Source organism: Centruroides vittatus, unplaced genomic scaffold (genome assembly GCF_030686945.1).
Source record: "Centruroides vittatus isolate TY-2023 unplaced genomic scaffold, ASM3068694v2 contig_150, whole genome shotgun sequence".
Classification (NCBI taxonomy): Eukaryota; Metazoa; Arthropoda; class Arachnida; order Scorpiones; family Buthidae; genus Centruroides; species Centruroides vittatus.
Window position 1 is genome coordinate 1,449,577 of NW_027120928.1, and position 21,166 is coordinate 1,470,742.

A 21,166-nucleotide genomic window follows, 5' to 3' on the forward strand; every position below is an offset into this window, starting at 1 on the left:
TTAGAACTATGAAGACGATGTATATAAAAATATATCTTTATATATTTATTTTTCTTAATATAAAAATTTTAAAAATGTAAATTTATTGTTTACATATGTGAGTACATTTTTCTAATATTTTTCTTTTTATGTATTAAAAAAATTTCAAATAAATTTAATACGAATATTTAAAATATTAAAAAAGTAAATAAATTCAAATTCCATGTAAAGATTTACGACGTTCCTGTAAATATCTCTTCTGTAAATGCATTAATATACATATACATATTTAAATTTAAGATTCTGAAATATGTTTAAGGGGAAGAAGAAATTTATATCAAAACGTTTTATCTTATAAACAATTAACGTTGCTACTCTCACTTAATATCTTTATTTTAATCTCCTTTGTATCTAGAAAGTAATTCTTTTTTTTTTCTTTTTTTTTAAATTATATTCTTAAATTTAACCAACTAAAAATAAAATTATTTTAAATTAAAATTGATTTTTTTCCATTTAATACGAGTTTCTTTCAGAAAATTACGCTTCGTACTGTAATATATTTGTATCTAAATGCATTATCTTAAAATATTTGAATAAATTGAACTCTTCAAAATTATATTCGTAGATTTAACTAACTGAAAATATTCTTTTAAATTTAAAAACTCCAATATTTTCTGACTTTATAATGGTTTGTTTAAGTAAATTGTGCTTAATATAAATATTCATGTTTGGAAATCTTTGTAAATAATTTTATAAATTTCTCTGTTTAAAACTATTTTCTCAGATTCAACCAGCTGAAAATACAATTTTTAGAAATTAAAATAGATATTAAGAAATATCCCATTTAATGCATGTTTCTTTCAGAAAATTATGCTTACTACTTCAATTTAGTAAATTCAAACAATACAGAAGTTATGTTTGTAGATTTACTAATTAAGAAAATAATGTTTTTAATTTAAAATCAATATTTCATAATTTCATACAGGCTTTTTCCCCTCCTCGAGAATATCGAGTTTAATATCTTAATACAGCAGACCCTCGATATAGCGAACACTTAAAGAACCAAGTTACATGATTCGCTCTAAAGGGGTTCGCTATATACTTAAAGAACAGCCAGAATTATTCACTATATCGGATGGTAACTACTGTACATTAAAAGTACACTTTATATTATATACGAATGCACTATCTTTGGAAGAAATGTTAATACTTAATAAATTTTGACGTGGAATAAAGATTATATAGATTAGTAATTAATTCAAATTTCGTACTAACAAATTAAATAATGAATACGCTGGACTGTTGATTACTATTTTACTGATTGTACTAACTGATATTGATAATACAGTATGATATAAATAATACTAAATTCCACATTAACTGTACCTGGTTACACTGATTTATAATTATGATACTAATTCTAACGTGCAATGTATTGTCTGTACATTAATTGTCTCCTTTATATAAACAGCACTGTGTTCGTACTGATACTAATTTTCTATAATATAAACTTCATTAATACTACATTGGTAGAGACTCTGCTGACTGGTACTGACTCTATAACATAAACAGTACCGATCTTAAACTAATAATGGCTGCATACTGGTTAACACTAATTGTATATTGTAAATAGTAGTATTAAACATTGATAATGATTTTATACTGTTTGATAATGACTGTATAATGTAAAACACTTTGCAGAGTTTTAAAGCTAAGAAATTAATTTCTGTTGCATAGTATCCATGTATCCTTCTCGCTTCACTTACTTTATATCTATGTACTGTGCATATATATATATATTTATACCTACATACATACATAGAGGGAGAGAGCGAGAGAGAGCTTATATTTATAGCAAATGCAATTTAATTACGTGATATTGATTTAATTTATGGTATAGCGGTTATAAAGTCATTATCTGTAGTCATTATCTCAGCTTTGACCAACAGGTATTAATTATACTGAATCTATTTCTAGATTCTAAACGTGTTTTGAATTCTCTTTCGTTTATCCAATTATAATATGTATTATTTAACGAAAATCAAGTCTCATTCTGAGTATACATAATTTAAATAATATGATTTTAGTTATATTTAGAAAACAGCCATTAAATTGTGTTGAATTTCGAGATGATGGATCAATTTATAGTGGTGTATAATCCAATATAACAGCATGTTTTCCAATTTATCAGATTAATTTAAAGCGGGAAATGTTAGATTATTATCCAAATGATATGAACAGTGTAAACTATACTAGATATTAGTTAATTTACTAAATTATCGGATGTAAATTTTACAATAATTTAAAACGAATCTCCTGAAGTGACGAAGACGAAAGAAAAAATATTCAATAAATAACGTAGAGTATTTTCATTATCAAATTAATTTGGATTATTATCTAAGTGATGCGGATAATGTAAACTACACTAGATATTAATTGATTTAGTAAATTATTTGATAAATAATACGTAAATTCTACAATAATTTAAACGATTCTTCGTTGACGAGGATGAAAACAAAGAAAATGATTCGTATTTATCAACTTATCAGATTAATTTAAAGCGGGAAATTTGAATAATTATCCAAATGAAATGAACAGTGTAAACTATACTAGATATTAATTAATTTAATAAATTATCAGATGCAAAATTTATAATAATTTAAACGATTCTCCATTGATGAAGACGAAAGCAACAAATTAAAATTCTTCACGTATATATCAGATTAATTTATAGTTGTAAATACCAACCAAATGATAAAAGAAAGTATAAAAAATGTTAAAAATGAATTATTTTAATAAATTATATCGGATATAAATTTAATAATAATAATAATTAAAACGGCTCCCCACTGATGAAAACCAGACCAAAAAAAGTGCCGTATTTAAATACTATAAAATCCCCTGTTACGTAGAGTACTTAAATACAAAATTACGTGACGTATAAAGAATTAATCTTTTAATTTAGTGTGGCGTCATAATCGAAAAGACAAAGTTTAAAATTCATTTTAATCCAAACCATTCAGTAAATTTTAATCAAGATAGAATCAAATCTTTAAATCCACCCTTTAACATCCAATCTCAATTTTATTCTAATCTCGCATTTAATAACAAAGAGTAACTAATACTTTACATCTTATACTGTAATTTTCAAAACCATTAACCTATGCTTGCACCCGTATCTAATCAGAACATTCTAATTATAAAATTATCTTATATGCGACTATATACATTAAAAATACACTAAAATACGCTGTTGTATCATTACATAAATATTTATAAATTAATTTTAAAAAAATAGAGACGTAATACTTTAAATTTAATTAGAATTTTAAATGATAACCGAGTAAATAAATTACGTCTACTTAAATAAAGTTGAAAGATGAGCGTGGGGAGTGAACCCACGCCTTCATTTGAATAAAGATCGTAGGTTCAGCTCCCACTCGAAGATAAATGAATTCTTTATATACTTAAATATTATTTTAATAAAGTTATAATAATTTAAAACATAATTTATTCAATTATTTAATATAAACAAAATTGAAAATTAATATTCTATTATTAAATTTGCATATATTAAAAAATAATAAGTTATTCGTGTATTAATTTAAGAATTCTTCTACAGAGAATCATTTACATGTGTAAATCCTAATAAAATTTTTAAACTGGAGGGCAAATTTTTCTTTCTGGCATCCGGATATAATTTTTTTTTTAATTTTTACTATCTGAACATAAACAGAGATTGACGTCAATATGCATATAAAAATTGTTTACATCACTTCTATTTAATGACTATAATTATCATTGTACAAAAATTGTTAACTGTCATTAAGTATCAACGTTGTAATTTTCGAAAATAAAAATTAATTATAAAAATTTAAATAATAATAATAAAATTATTATTTTTTATAATCTGATACATTTTATTATCATATTTAAGCAGCAAAATTTCTTATAAAAATACAGGAATTTTTGAAAAGAATTTTATCCATGTGATTATTTAATTAAAGTACTGTACATGAACTTAAGCTTGACCCCTTTATAATATCCAATGTAAATCTAAACAAAACTTCTTTTTCCGAATCACTGGGTATGTGAAACAAAAGCTAAATAAATATACTTGTTAGAACTTGATAAAAGATTGTTTAAACAAGTTAAATTAGAATTGATTCTGACATTTACTCTTTAAACAATCAAGGACGACAAAAGGTATGGACATTTTTCAACATTCGAGTAGTAGCAAACTTTAGACTTTTCCACTTTTATATATAAATAAACAATGTTTAAAATGAAGAAAATAAAATTTTTAATATCCCTTTCGAGAAGAATTGTAATTATTTTAATGGTTTTCCTGTTTCTGAAGATTGTTAAGTAATAAAAATGTCGTGTAAGGATATTTACAGAACATTACTGCTGCACTTGTAAAGTCGTAATTGAGTTCGAAAATTCTTTTCCTAATATTTTAATTTAACAATTCTATACATTTTATTAGAAATATGTCATCGTTTAGAGTACATCCATATGTTCTACGATATACAAGCGCGACATTTATTTAGAACATGTGGCTCCGTTACCCCCTCTTCCAGACTCGAATGATGCTAGAGTATTAAAACGTAAATTAAAATGATTAATTTTATAATTTTCTTACATATTTTACTCTATTTTTATACGGTTAAAGAAATTTTCTCTGGCAAAATCGTATTTTTATTCAAGTTATAACTACACCGTTCCGAATGTACCGTTTATTGTAGAATTGTACAAACATTTTTTGATATTTTTCGATATTTTATAAAGTATTTTTAAGAGCTAACTAACTGTAGGTTTTACGAAAATAACTTAGAAAAGTAACTTGAATTATTCAAATTCCCAAATTACCATGAATAAGATATAAGAGAAAAACTACAAATATTGCAGTTGTAAATCCAACAACAAATTTCTCGTGGGAACGTCGTGGCATCAACTTGCGTTACGATCGATGATTCTGACTTTTGCTGGTCAGGTAGATGTCGTTGCTTCAAATACGTCCACTGGTAATCGACCGAATCAACTACAGATAAGTGTTGCTGCGGCAACTATAACCACACATACACACATTGCTCTCGGTTCCATTACCAGTTTGCAGCCTAGACGATGTTGAAACCCAATTCCCCATTAGCCTACACAGAAATTCCTTCAGAAAAAAAAGAAGAGGAAGAAGAAGAATGCTATGCAACTCAAATAACTTCTTAAAAACTTCACGATTGCAAGAAGAGTTATCTAGAAGAAAAAGCATTTATTCTTAGGACAAATCTGACACTTGCATGTCGAGATGAAATGAAGATGTCTCGAAAGATGTAACGGCAATCACTCTATCTAGATCATCTATGGTTCCTTACATTCTTCTGACGATCCATTTCGCTCTCTGCCCAATCGTAGTTACGATAAAAGAAGGCGAACGGACACATAGTGGATGACTCTTAGATAAAAGTATTAGATAGTAGTACATGTAACTCACTACCTATCGTTCCAGGAAGCTGGGCATCCGTGTTAAATTGAACATTGGTTTCTGCCTTCTTTCATGGTAAACAATTTATTTCTTTGCCCGAGATATATGTGGTGTATGGTAATTTGATATTGCCGAATCACCCCCGGATACTTTACAATGTCGATACGCTACACTTTTTGTGATTATTTTTTGACGTTTAGTGCAAAAAATCTTTAGATTTATTAATATTTTATATTAGAATTGTAATTAGTTATTTGTTAAAACAAATTTCTTGCTCGCTAGCCAATGATTTAAAAGATACCATACGGTAATTCGATCTTGATGATGTTTCTGTGTCAGTTATTTCGTTTATTGTGAACATTTCTTTACTTTTTAACTTAAAAATCTTTAAATTTTCAGCTAGAATTATAATTAATTAATATTTAAAACAACTTTCTTGTTCATCCTCTCATATACAGAAAGACACGACAACTCAATATCGAAGATTATCCTAGATACTTTATCACGATTAACTTAAAATTTACAATTTATTTGAATTTTTAATAAGAAAACTCGCATTTTCATAAAATTCTGTATCGTTTTTATAATTAATTGACACAGATTTCTTAATTTTTTCGCTCACTTTCTCTTTTTTATTTTATCTTTTTTGTATCACGTTGACATATCTCTGTAGAGTTAAAACTTCTTTGCCCGATGTCATGTTCAGCAATATCAAACAAGAAACATTACAACAAGCTCTTTATTGAGTAGAGAACATCAAGGCCACTGCATCACTTTATCATGCAGGCCAGAAATGAAAAACACTCTTGTCAAGATAGGTGTTCAACACGTTGTCTTCAATTAACTGGTTCGTTTGATGAATTATTCATTTCATAAACTTTGCTTCTTTGCGATAAGGGAAAGGAAAACTATGTAATTAGTCAATGTTTATAAACATTACTAAAATGTCAACGAGCTTTCAGGATTAAAGCACTAAGAAATATTCTGTTTCCGTTATTAAAAATTTTTAAATAAAAAAATATATATTTTTTCCCCTAATTTATTTCTTAATACATTTTCTCCTTTAATTATTATTATATCATATAGATATTCTAATTAATTATATTTAAGTGTCAAAATTTGACCACTAATTAAAATATCTTAATTTGAATAGGATACGTTTATAATTTTGATCCTAAATCGATGCATTCGTATCACGTTAAAACAATTTTTTAAAATACATATTAAAATAAATCAATTACATATATATATTATTTTAATTTTATGATTTTAATAAATGGTTTATCCTATTTAAAGCATTATTTGAATTCTATTTAAATTTTGAAAACTAAATTGAACAGAATCTCATTTTACAAGACGAATTCTTTAAGTTCTTTGTGGATTGCAAAGAACGGTATCGATTCTTATTTGCTTGCAAATTTAAATCAGACTTTTTTATTGTTGACATTTGTTGATTAGTTTGAATGTTTCGACATTCTAACTTGAAATTTCTCTAGTTAAACTTTAATTAAAACAGTTTTATGTCATTGGAAAACTAATTTCTTAACTTGTTTAAGTTAAAGGAATTAAACAAAAATTCGGATTTAAACATAACAGAATTAATTTAAAAGCTAACAAATTCAGTACTTGAAGTGGTAAATAAGTAAATATATTAATTAAACAGTAAATTAATTATTTTACATTTAAATATTTTATATATATTAAATTCTAAAGTTGAGAATTTTCATAGATTTTTTAAAAATATTTTTTAATTACTTATTGCCCGAAATTATACGCGAAAGATTCTGGAATATTTGAAGAGTAATGATCATTTTTCTTTCCAGTAAATCGGGCTAAAAGTTCGAAAAGTATACCCTACCACAATATCTTCTCTGCACCTCATTAGTTGTTAGATTCGTTCCGCGAACAGAATTCCATAATGTATTTCCTCTTTCGTCAGATCTACATATTCTTTGCAATGCAGAATGATGCTGAAGTAATATCACGATTTTGTTGATGAAGTATAACGATGTCTTTTTTTTACTTTTATATACCTTACAAACTATTATATAGAGGGAATTCTAAGAGCGAAAGGCATGAAAATCGAAAGTAACAAACACACTCTTCGGTTCTCTCATATTTCATTTTATGCATACAAACATAAACAAAATTCGATTTTAATGTGTTCAAAACGTGATTAAAATGGTTATTTTGTATAAACAATTTTATAAAATAGATTAAGAAATGAACGTGATGTATTGTTAAACAATTGAAAAGCATCGGTGATTTCTTTTTCTTTCTTTTTTTAAAAAAGAAAAGAAATTGAGAACTCAAAAGAAGGGGGAAAAAACAACTAAATTCCTTTGCCAAACCACAAGAATAAATTTACTGTCAAGAAAATATATTCAAAAATTGCCAAGAAAATAACAGGAGACAAAAGGAGGAGCTGTTAGAATTCAGTCGATATGTTAAGAAATACATCCAGAAGAAGAAGTATTGGGTCAGGAAGGATGAGATTTCTTCGTTGAGCTCACCACCTGTTTTACCAAAACCTGCTATGAACTAGTAAAAAAAAAACATTACAATCGACCAAAAAGAATAAAGAACAAGCTGAAATCCCTCGCGGTGTTGCTGCATTGTTAACAACACTTTGGAAACTTTTGTATGTGGATCAATGCCGTTACTTCAACAATGGTTCAATTGCTGAATGCATTGAAAAAACTTTTATTACTTTTAGCGATAGAATTTAGTCAATTATGTAAGGTATTTTTTTTAATATCAATACAAACTATTTAAAATGCAACGTTTGCAATTTATGAAGTATGCTAAAATCCCAGTTTATAATCAAATGTCTTCATAAATCTTGAAACTTCTAATTTACCTCAGAAATTTCTTAATATAAGCTAGAATTTTCACTCTTCTCAACGACGTATTCCGATTTTTAACATTACAAACCTATAATTTTCGTAGTAACTTGATACAGTGGACCTATACAGTGACCGCCCGATACGTTGAACAATTTTGTTGGTCCTTGTTATTCTTACATATATAATAAACCCTTGATATAGTGGATAATTTACTATATGGAGAATCCAGTATATATTACAGAAATCACGGTTTTACAATACAGATTTGTGTGCAAAATTCTAATTTAAATGTAAGCATATTCAACACACCGTAATATTGATTTACTGGACATTTGCATTCGGTAAGTTACATTTATTATATAAGATTTATTGTTGAGAGATAGAATACGAAGTACATTATTTAATTATATATTTTCGTGTTCATCACCTTCCTTTCTTGTATCAGATATCCGTAAATGACAGATAATCATGTTATGGATAGACTGTCATTATATTTATAAAGGAACAATCTCTACCAGCTGACGCCTGTCTAGGAATAAGCTAAAGAATATGCTTCAGGTGACATTGTACCCATCAACTTGTCAGTTATTAGACTTGCACCTGCTGCTTACCTGTCTTATTGCGGATAGGTAAAAATCTCATTCAACAAATGTAGGAATGCATTCCTGCAATAAAATTTTTCAAAATTATACGCCTACAAATGGAAAAAATTTATGTATTTTGACATGTTTTCATTGAAAAATTAAGATATAATTAGCTGTATTTTGATTGAATTCAATTGGAAATATGATTAGACTGAAGTAAATTATCGATTTTTAACCACTGTATATTAAGTTTTTACTTTGATTAAAGTATATTATCGAGTGTCAGAAATCTCGAGTTCAATCGATAACTTGAAGAATTAACGTTTAGTAAGAAGAATTTTAAGTTTTTTTCTAAATTATAAACCAGAGAACACAGTAAATAAACATATTTTCTACGAAAATTACACGTTTAAAGTTAAGTATTCTTATATATTATGAATATTTCGCAAGCAATAAATACTGGAGGAAGGATTTTGACCTCGAACTCTTCTTTGAAGCGCCATCAAACTTATTTGTTAAAACAACTTTCAAAACGAAATTTTTAACGTTTATGATAGGCGATAATTATAAAAATTAATAGTTAACCAGATTGGTAACTTCATTTCAGGTTGGGTGCAAGAGAATCCAGGGTGGGTTAGAAATTCTGCAGCAACACGGAGCTAATTAGCTTCAATGGAAACCGCAGCAAACGTGGGCAGCATAATTAGTCTCTTTTAGACGTATTTTCGAAAGCAATGTTTCAAAGGACACTTTCTCAATCAAGACACGTCAGGATTAATGAGAAACAAGTGCCTGGTTGTCATGGGAACGGATACATTATTTTACTATTCCATCCTTAATGGGTTGCTGACGGATACAAAATAAGTTTAATTGAGATACTGAGGCAACGATTTTACAAACGCATTATGAATTTTAGCGAATTTAATGGAAACATTTATATAAATCACAATTGCATTTGCTTTTTTTAAAATAAAAATAAAGTGAGTATTCGAATTTTACATTAAAGATTACCCGAAAGAGAGCGTTATAATTTGGTTCCTCCACTTTTCAGAGCCGCAAAAGAAAGACAAAAATCAAGCCATTTGCGAGTTTAAATTATGTATACAGTTTGTTACTTCATAAAAATAAAATTCTCGCAGATTTTTAACTGTTTCATTGACTTGTAAAGTGGAAAATACCCATTAACGTACAAGTTGTACATCAAATCATTGAAAACAGTAATTTTCTCTCTTAAAAAATCCAATAGTTAATACTGCTTTAACCACATTTAGCTTTAATCTTTTCTTTAAAATAAAAAAGTTCTTTTAGGGAATGATATTGATAAAAAAGTTAATTAATTTTTTATAACATTTTATAGTTAATCAAATCCATTCAAAAAGTATTATTACATAATCCATTTAGAAAACGTTAAATATTAAACCCGTTACACAAAATGCCATCATTCATTGTAAACATTTTCCCACAAAACTTTTTTCTAAATCGAATTTATTATTTATAACTAAAATTTTAATCTTATTTTCGTTATTTTTCGTGTTTTCAATTTAAAAATTAATCATTTAAGAACATAAATAAAATTAATTTCATAAAGATTAATGCATATTTTTTTAATATGCCAATTATATTTTATTTGGAAGTAAAAAATTGCGTTACAGTAGAAGAGATGCAGAAGATGTATGAGGAGTACATTACTTCTAAGCACTATGCTGTCCAGTTGTTAAATCAATGTTATAGTTAAAGAAAAAAATGCTATAGAGTGGGGGGTTTTTTGAAAAGAAATTTTATCTAGATAGTTTCTTTGAAGAAGTGAAAAGAAAATTCGTTCCGCATTCCACACCCTTGATACACCAGGTTTTACAAGCTGCTCGGAAATAATTTTGCTGCCTGCAGCAAATGATGCTAGTTCTTACAACCCGTTTTTCACCTTTATTCTAATGGCGCCATCATTAAATTTCACCAGATGTTGTAGATGAGAATGTGATGGATGGATTCGCCAATGAAAGAGCTGGGTGCAGGTTAGCGTGCATTTCTCGAAAAGATCTCCCCCTTCCCATATATGGCCAACTATCTACTACTGAAAAATTTATATTAATGAACTTTTATAGTTTACTCAAATATATAAATATTCCCTCTAAACTATGTTTGATAAGCCTGTGTTTATATGTAATTTTTGGGATCGAGTTTAGGAAGATCTGCAGATTGAACTGTTTCTAACTATTTTTTTAAAAAGAATTTACAAAGATTTATAAATTAAAATATCCGAAATCTTTATAAATTCTTTAAAAATTATAATTTTTAAATTTTTATAAGTCTCTTCTTTTATAAATATTAAGGAATTAATTTTTTGGTACTCATCAACTTCCTCTATGTAGATTTTAATTGCAACTCTTTAATATTTGACTAATAATTTTTCAAATAAGCAAATTAAAATTTTAATTTAAATATATTATTAATGTAAAAAATAGATATTAATAAATATTTTTTAAAACATTTCTTACATTTCTCTCGTCTTCTTTTCAATTTATTAAGTACATAATTACGATCAATCGACTCGAAAATCTTATTCACAGACACTTTAAACGTGCTTCAAATTACCATTTTTTACGTAAAAATATTACTATTTTCTAACTAAATATTTATTTTATAATAAAAATTTTCAGTCAACAATCGTTCAGAATTTAATTATTTAAACATGGTGTGTTAAGAATACAGATTAAAAGAATGTATTTGGCAAGCTTCCACTTCCTGTTATTAGAAGAACACGATTTATTATTTAAGGATTGTTTATCTCTTAATTTGTATGAAGAGTTCCCCCAACAACCGATGCCAAACCAACAACAAGATAACAAAACAAAAAAAACGTATATAATTTCGTAAAATTAAATTAGACAGTTTAAATTCTATGGACAAAGATGTCTCATTAATCGTAGCGTGATAGGAGGGAGTAACAACAACCCCGGGGAGAATCATTTAATAGAAAACACTGTGGCTAGCAAAAGCTATTAGGTTCATTACTGAAAAAGCTTTAGTGATATAAGGTGTAAAAACATATCCTCTGGGAAAATTTGGTCATTTGGTTTAACTTAACAAACCTACTAACTGATGGATTAATTGGCATTAAACGAAGCTAAATTGTAACAGAGAAAAATAAATTACAGTTTTAAAAAAAACCTGTCTAAAGCGGAATCTCAGGGTAGCGGATAAAGTTTGCTGTCTTGACAGGTTTCCGTTTTATAGAGTCGTGGTTTTATTAATTTAGAAAGTAAAACACTTGAAAAAAATGCTACAGTTTATATTTAGAAACGATTCCCTTCCAACGTCGGTGTTTTTGTTTCAAAAACTTGTTGGGAATATGAAACATGTGGTGTACAGAGATGAAACATATATGAGGTACTGTACCGTACACATGAGGGAAATCTTCATAAAAACTAAATACTGTATCTTTAAATACGTTTTACTTATTATACAGCTGCCGTTACGTCGAAAAATTCTGCTTTACTCGGGTTATGTTACCCCCAAAAAACGCATACTTCCGCGTTATACAAGTTTACGTTTTAGAGAGTGTTCGTTTTAGACAGGTTAAATTTTTTAAAATTTTATTTCTCTTGATATATATAGAATTTTTCTTCAAATATACAGTATATATATATGGGTTAAAAATGATTTGTTTGGAATATATCCAAATTCTATTAAAAAACATAAGCACTTATTATTATACTAGAAGATTGGCTTTTATTCTGTTTTGATTTACCTGCTTTTTTGATCTTTAAAAGTTATCTAAGTAAACAAAAAATTGTATACTTTTTCTCTATATAGTATGATAAAAGTCCTATCTTCATACACAATCCAAAATGTTTAAGAATTTCCATTCCTTTTAAGGTAGATCTATTTCCTCTAGTCCCTATCTTTCTAATAAAATTTTAAACTTTACTTATCTCAAAATGTTTATTTTATATATACAGTATATATATTACCATTCCCGTAAACTTAAATGCTTTTATATTTATTATATTTTTAATATACAGAAATGCGGATTATATATAGTTAATTCATAAAAAATATGTTATTTAAATTATCAGAAGACACTGTTAAATTAGTATAAAAAACAATAAATTTTCTTGTAAAGGCTCTTCTTTCAGAAAGATGGTTAAAATACGCTAAGAATACAATCAAATCAATTCATTTAAACTTAAAAAATTACAATAAATAATTATTATCATCCTCATAATTTACTTTAATGTTAATTATAAGTGCAACCTTTTATTTATTTATTTATTTATGACTTTCTATTACTGTAACCACGTGGAGAGACTCAAAGATTTGTAACAGAAAAAGTCTGTGTTTGATAGAACAGACAGACAGACATCATTATTTAAAAATATCTAATAAATTCTAAGCAATATTTTATTTTGTTTGTGCCATTCCCATGTTCTATTGTATTGTCACGACGTTTTTCATGTTGTACCCAATACAAATGTACAATGGACTATTTTTCTAAATGTAACATTTGTACCTCTTAAAATAAAAGTATTAAAGCATTGCCTTACATTTGGAACGAGAATCGAACAAGCCAATGCAATTTATAGAAAAAAAATAAATAAATAATGCTTTTAAGTAATTAAAAAATGACTTTTTTAAATGTATTTAAAAATCCATAAAAATCGAATATTTTTAGTTTTTAAAACAGAATTTTTTTCTATATATATGTATATATATTCGAAATTCGATAAATCGATCGTTTAAGACTTTAAGTAGTCCTTCAGAAAATAAATAAATAAAATATTTTACACTAAAATACGCCATTAAATTGAGTATTTACTATTTAAAATCGTTTTAAAAAATTGCCAATTTAAAATAATAAACAAATAACTTAAATTTTAGGAAAAAAGGGTCCTTAAATTTATTTAATATTTTTTTATTTAATTTTTTAAATCACATTATCGTAAACAAGGTAACCTTTAAAATGCATTAATATGTAGGAAAGTATTAAAACTAAAGATGAATTTATTTCCATATATTAGAAACGTTAAAAAAATTATTCTAAAAATAAAATTCTAAAATATTCATAGTTAAATTTGGATTATCTCTTACTAATTTACAATTCTGGATAATTGGCTAGCTTCTATCTCATTTTCGTCTTCTCTAATAATGGAAAGCTCTTTCTCTCCCCCCTTTTATTTTAAATGTAACGAAGTCAACAAAAGACAAAAGAAAAAAAAAGTCGGCTCGTAACTTCCAACATCACACATGAGCCGGCAAAAGGCCAAATATTTGCCAATCCATCCCAGATCTTTGTAAACAAGCCGACTTGAACTTGGCCCCCCTCTTCCTAAGCTGTTTCGAAGAACCAACTGCTGAGACGGGCCATACTAGAGTGTGACCTTTGACACCCATCAATTAATACCATGTGTCACTGTATATCAAAACGCGAATCTTTCCGTTTCTATCTCACCTATACGTTGAATTATATATATACATAAAAGTATTGTAGAAAATAGCTCGAACTTATGTAAAATTTTTGTTGGATGTTTATCACAATGTGATAAGCCAAAGTAACTATTTGTTATTCCATTTAAATCATGGGTCAAGTAGAGAGGGACAAGACCAAAATGTCCTGGTCCCTTCCCATCTTGACCTGTTGATATTTAGTACCTATCTCACTTATACTATTCACATTCATTTCAATGGCTCCAGGATCAGAAATGCCCCCAAAATTTAATCTTTTATGTAAAAAAATGGCATAAAAGTGATGAAAAAACTTATACTTTTATAAAAAATTCTTGACTTTTAGAAAGGGGGGAGACCCAAAAAAGGAGTAAGGCTCAACATGGGGCCTTGTCCCTTTTTTAGGGCCCGAAAGAGGAAAGATAAGATTCGGGCCCTCATCAGGCTACGAGTAGAAATCAATATCAAACTCAAAACTTCAATATTTTTTTAGTAATTTTGAACATTTCACATTGTTGTAATAAATGTTCGTTCATTTATTCAATTTCTAGCAGAGTTTAAGTACAAAAAACAACTAATAAACATGAAATATTTTTAAGAAAAGGAGAATTTACAAAAGAATGAATTCAAAAATGGAAAAGAATTTAATAAGAAGAAGGGCTTTCTATTTATTCCAATGGCAAAATATTCATAATAATTCTAATAACAGACATAAAAATTTTAATATAAATGTTTAAAATATTAATATACGAAGCGAAGGAAAAATTTGATAGAAGAAAAAAAACTTTTTTTTCTAAAATTTATTTATATAAAATCTAATAAATTTTAAACTAAAATATATAAGAATTAATTCTTAAATTAATTATAATTTTTATGTTAATATTTGCTTATTTATAATGTTAAAACTTTTAAAATTGAGGTATAATTTTAAAAATTGTTCAGTGTACTTTTTTAAGGAAATTTTATTTTATTTTTAAAACTACAAAATTAAATTAAATCAAAAAATTGGTCAATTATATTAAAAAATACTAATAAAGTTTCTCATAAAAAGTTCAAGAAAGTTTTTATTTTTAAATTCTTTTTATATTAAAATAAATAAGAAATCATAAATGTTTAAAAATTTCTTATCTAATATATATAATTTCAATATATTTTTCAATTAAATATTTTTATTTTATTCAATTTTCGATCGAAGTTCAATCTAATTATTTAATTAAAAATTGTAATTTCAAATTTAAAAATTCTTTGTAATAAAATTTTAAAAAATTCGTTCAAAAAATCTGAAGTATATTTTTAATATTTTAAGTACAAAAACACGAAAATTTTTTTGAGAAAAGATAAATTCGGCCAATAAATTCAATTTTCTTCTTAATTATTGGCTGTTTTTCCCAGCTTATGTTTTTTGATAGTAACCGAAGAGAATTATGTTATTGTATAATCTGAACCTTCAGCATCTCGTAGATGAGACGTGGACTGGCTTCGTTCACAAGCAGGTGACAAAAAAATCAAAGATTAAACTCTAGTTACAAGTATGGTCGGATGCGAAAAACTAGTCTTCAAAAACATCCCTCGAGGTATTTGTCTTGTTCGTGATAGGAACCCCACCGATTGGGAAAGAATTTAGAATTCTAGGTTCGTTTTTAATACGTGGCATGAATAGCAAAAATCCTCCAAGACCATAGATGAAGAACTGGAGTTGGTCCAACCCGAGTTTGTCCTGTAACCCTTTAATATGTCTCCTTTTATGGCTTACTTCTTTCGACTACTAGATATGGTAAGAACAGAAAGAGATAATTAAGAAAGAAAAGAAAGGATAATAAATTAATACAGTCCAAAAATAATAATAGTTTTACTGAAAATTTTGCGAATAGGACATTCTATATGATAATGTCATCATTAAAGATCTGTAAACAACTAGTCTCTTCCAATGATACAAGAGTAGGCAATATTCCCAGTGAGGGAATTGAAATATCTTGCTTCAGGTAAGATACAAGGTGAATAATTGAAGATGAGAGCATTCGCTCCGATTCAATTTACATTTAATAAAAGGGCTTTGAACACGACAGCCATGAATCACTGAAAAAAAAAACTGACTTTATTTTGGCAGGGACTAAATAGTTGCAATTATCATGATATACATGATTGTGAAGTTGTTTAAGAGACAATGTGCGGACTTCCCACAGGAATAGACTTTAAAGATTTTCTCCTACGTCATATATCAATTTTTAATTTAATATAGTAGCTTATAAAATAAATATTCACAGACAAATGTTAGTATTTTTCTCTTTGTATTTGATTCAATTCGAATTAGTTCTGTTTAGAAAATTGTTGGAATACTAAAAATAAACTTTAACGATAATTAATTAATTTGAAAATTGCATTAGTCGAAACTTTGTCAAATTGACAATATTGTGAGACACTAACGAGAATAATTGCCTTTAAATCAATAAATTGGTTCCAATTTGGAAAGCATTGAGCATCTTCAATTACAATATGGTCGTTTATAGGAGGAAAAAATTCTCCTTGAATTTATATAAAATTAAAGTTTTCCTTGAGTAGCTTCGAGTAAATTCAATATAAAAGTGGAACATTTCGTGTCAATTTTATAACTTGATGCGAATTTTCTGACTTTTCTGTAAAATACCCCAAGCAATTTTTGTCTTGGGACGTTACATCTTTAAAAGGGTCAAAAATTCGAAATTATTTATTTTTTAAATCAATACGGAAACTTTTTATTTATATTAGGTATTGGCTAAAACGTAAAGGTCAAGGGTCGCTGCTTCCTGCATTCTCATTAGTATTATTAACAGATTGAAGCCAACATAGAGGTGTCCCGAAGATTAAGCAGGATATGGAAAGGGTCGCTAACTTCTCGTACAAGGTCACGTGTGTCGAAAAGCTGACGTCACATCCGCATTCTACGTCACCGCCCACAAAAAAAAGGTGAAAGTTAATCCTATAAGTGAACATTCAAGGACAACTAGGATGTCAAGGAATAAAGATGAATCAGCCGAGAATGATCCTAATTGGGATATTCCGGAAGTAATGCTAAGATATTACTGATTAAAGAAAATTACAAACACCAAGTACTAAAATATCAAGCCCACGACTACAAATATGTCCTTCATCATCATGAAACGCTATAAAAAACATATATACATTTATCTTACTATCGATAGATAATGATCTAGGCCATATTCTCGTCTCGAGACGACAGCAATTACAAAAAATAAAAAGAAGAAAGCTGTAGCTAAGTTTGAAGTTTGTTTGTTAAATTATTGACTCCAGGCAAGGGAAAAAAATGCAGTAGAGAGAGAGTTTGAAAATGAAGACATTCTACACTTAAATTCAAACTAGAAAACAGGAGAATTCATAAATTTTAGATTATCGAGCGATCCAAATGACTTTTAGAATAACCGAGTAAATGAGAGCTTGGGGAAAGCTAACCCGTGTAGGTGCAGTCTAAATATTTGTACTCGCAACGATCATAGTGAGTGTCAATGTCGCATTATATTCGACCCAGACCAAGACAAGAGTGAATATGTTACACCTACGTGATGTCGATGCAGAACACAGTTCAGGCCATCGTCCCTATCACTATTTTTAGAGAACGTGTCTGGCAAAAGACCAGCTGTTTTGCCGAAAGTACACACACAGTAATTGCCAAAGCACCAGAATGTATTCTAGTCGGATTCATCTATATGTAAATAATAGTTGCAAAGCTGTATTATATATTACAAGATCGGATGTATCTATCTCCTTATCGTTTACAAGCCGACGAACGATCGTCTAATATGCTACATTGGTTATCATGCCGGCATGTGGTCCAATTATCTGGATTTATGTACAGTTGTATGGCGGATTACCCACTTTTTATATCCATTTTATGAACTTATAAGTTTGCTGCATTTACTAGCTTTATGGTGTTTAGTAAAACTCGGTTATTTTTTTAAATATTTGATTATCTTTAGTGTTTCTATCTGTCGAATGGTTGCTGCTTTTTTACATTCCAATTCTGATTTTCTCGTTACTAAAATTAAATTCGAATATGTATATTTTTTACTAACGAATTCGAAATATTGCGTAATATTTCTTTATTTTTACGTCTTTAGAACGGATTATTACGTAAAGGAAACTATGGAATTTTAAAAATTAATTACATCCCGCTGACATTAATTTGAATATTTTTATAATTCTAAACTGTTCTTTTTTCTCTCTTTCTCCTATTTATCCCAATTTTTAAAGCAAACATGATCATCATTCAAAAATTTCTCATTAACTTTAATTAATGCTTATTAACAAATGTTAATTAGAATTAAGACAACAATACATAAAAGAATATTAATAACATAAATTCCACTTTTCGTGACAGGTTTCATTGTTATTATAAAAATGTCTCTAGAAAATTAGAAAAGAAAAACAAGGTTCATACAACAATATGAAGAAAACATTTGAATAATGATGTACAGTAGAGTACAGTACAATCCATAGAGTAACGTTCTTCGTATACAAATGCATTCGAAATTCGCTAGATGATACTATAGCATGCAAATTGTATCAGGAAAAATAACTACCTGTTTTTTTCTCGAAGAAACTTTTCAGGTAAATCTTATAATTTCAAATGTACTAAGCGATAACTCTATACAACTTCTGAAAATCAATTTTAATACATTAAAGTTAAATAAAACGCTTTTAAGTGCAATTTTATTTGACGAAAAAAGAATTAAAGTGGAGTAAATTCACATTCTAACTTAACACGGTTCTCCCCTTTTTCATGTTAGAAAATGTTTAGTTTGCTTCCAATGTATTGATCCGTAGAATCTAAAATGCAGCTAATCATAAACAGAGTTGAAAGGATATCAATCTGTGTTGAAGATATATTAACAACTTCCTCGAACATCTTAATATTATCATTACCATAATCATCATCATCATCATCATCACTATAACTATTGTTATCAGTGCTATAAATGGCAATTGGGTGAAAAAGAACAGTTAAACTTTTATTAGTATTTCCTTTTTAAATATTTCTACAAGCGTTATAAACGTCGTGAATCTATTGAGGAAGTAGGAAATCTAAATTAATAATAAAATAGTAAAAGAAACAATAGATTAGAAAAAATAATAATAAGAAGAAAATATGGAATTCTTTTCAAATATAATTTTAAAATAATTCATTAAAAATTAAATGTTTGGGGTTTAACATTTGTTTGAAGTGTATTATCTTAAAAAATTCCATTTTAAAATAATGCATTACTTAAACAAGTATTAAACCCAGAAATTTAATTATTTTAAAATTATGTTTTCTTATTATTATTATTGGAATTTTTTAGGAATAAAATCCATTTTTCTTAAATTCGACGTGGGGGTGTATTAAGATTTTTGACATTAAGAATAGGTAGAAATGGCTGTGGAATAGAATAAACAGGACGGAATTAAACCGAATTCCGTTATTAGAAAGATTTAAAAAATTAAAAAAAACTATAAACACGTCTGGTTTTCGCTTATCGCGTGTGTTTAAGAATCGATTCGTTACCCTTCCTACGACAAACGAACCGAGTTTACCTAAAAATAATACAATAATTTTGTTTTACAACTTTTGTAATACATAAAAAAACAAATAAATAAATTTAAAAATTGAAATAGAAATTGCAAGAAAGCGATAGATTTTTTCGTACAAACGACCGTTAAAATTATCGGAAACTTCAGTCGTACTCGATAACTTTAACGTAATTGACTAGCGTACATTAAGCGTAACTCGGTGGAGGATTATTTATAATTAGTAAAATATAATATCTTGCTAGAAAAATGTATCATAAATAAAGTTTATTATACAATAATCGTTGGAATCGACTAGTAGTAGTAAGATGATTAAGAAAGAGCGGCGAACCCTTTCCCTTTATAAGACAGATAGGCGATTAGTATGCAGGATCATAGTAGTGATGTAATTTGTGCAATCTCAGAATTAAGCTCATTGCAATTAATCAATGAATATTACTGTTATAACATTAAAGAGCAAACACGTAATCGTATAAAGTTAACGTTACAATATTATAAATTAACGATATTGTTAAGTTTTACTTACGAAGATTACTCGCTACCACGGTAGCGGGAAGTATGCTGAGTATAACAACTGAAAGGTATATATTTTCTTGTATTTTCCGTCGTACCGGACGTTTACGTCTAGCGTCGAACATCATTTCTAGTTGTACAGGTCGAAAAGTAGTAGTCACTCTCCGTCTTCCGCCTTACGACGGAGCAAACTATTGTTAATAATCTTCTATGGACTATCCAGTGCGTTCCTGTGTGCATATATCTGGCATATATAAATTAAGTAACCCAGGAGTCTGCGATTTTCATCTTGGCTGGAGCGGGCCACATGTACACCCGCTCGCCGGTATCAATCGCACGCCACTACTGAGCTACAACAAAATGAGGGTTGAACGGAATGGTAGTGTTGAGGCTCGGGAAGAACACACCACGTCGCGGATGCTACTGTCATTAGAATGAAACCGAACACGTGACCTGTTTTACTTCCCTCTTACTCTCTCACTCTACAACCCGTTCTTAATACGATATAATTAACAGAAATTAAACTTTTCCTTTTCTTTTTTGTTTCCTAATCTTTCTCTTTTATCAAATTTTAACACTTTATTAATTATTTTACTTTAATTTTAATACATTGTATGCGCATTTTACTCTTGTTTTTTAATATTATATGTGTTAAACTCTTCTATCTCTATTTTAAAAGCACTGCTATGTTAATTAAGTAAATTTAACATTTTTATTTCGTTTATTATATTTAATATTCTGTCATTTTTACTGTATAAATG

General features: G+C 27.7%; 1 protein-coding gene across 2 annotated transcripts in view; it reads right to left on the bottom strand.

Annotated features, from left to right (window-relative positions):
* The window catches only part of LOC136968620 (protein eva-1-like), a 52,031-nt gene extending 31,285 nt beyond the window's left edge, over positions 1-20,746 (bottom strand). For both annotated transcript variants that reach the window (XM_067262615.1, XM_067262614.1), the window contains exon 1: positions 20,419-20,746. In XM_067262615.1, the coding sequence (XP_067118716.1) occupies positions 20,419-20,533 (115 nt within the window). In that variant the 5' untranslated portion in view covers positions 20,534-20,746. The remainder of the gene's footprint in view (positions 1-20,418) is intronic.
* Positions 20,747-21,166: the final 420 nt, after the last annotated feature.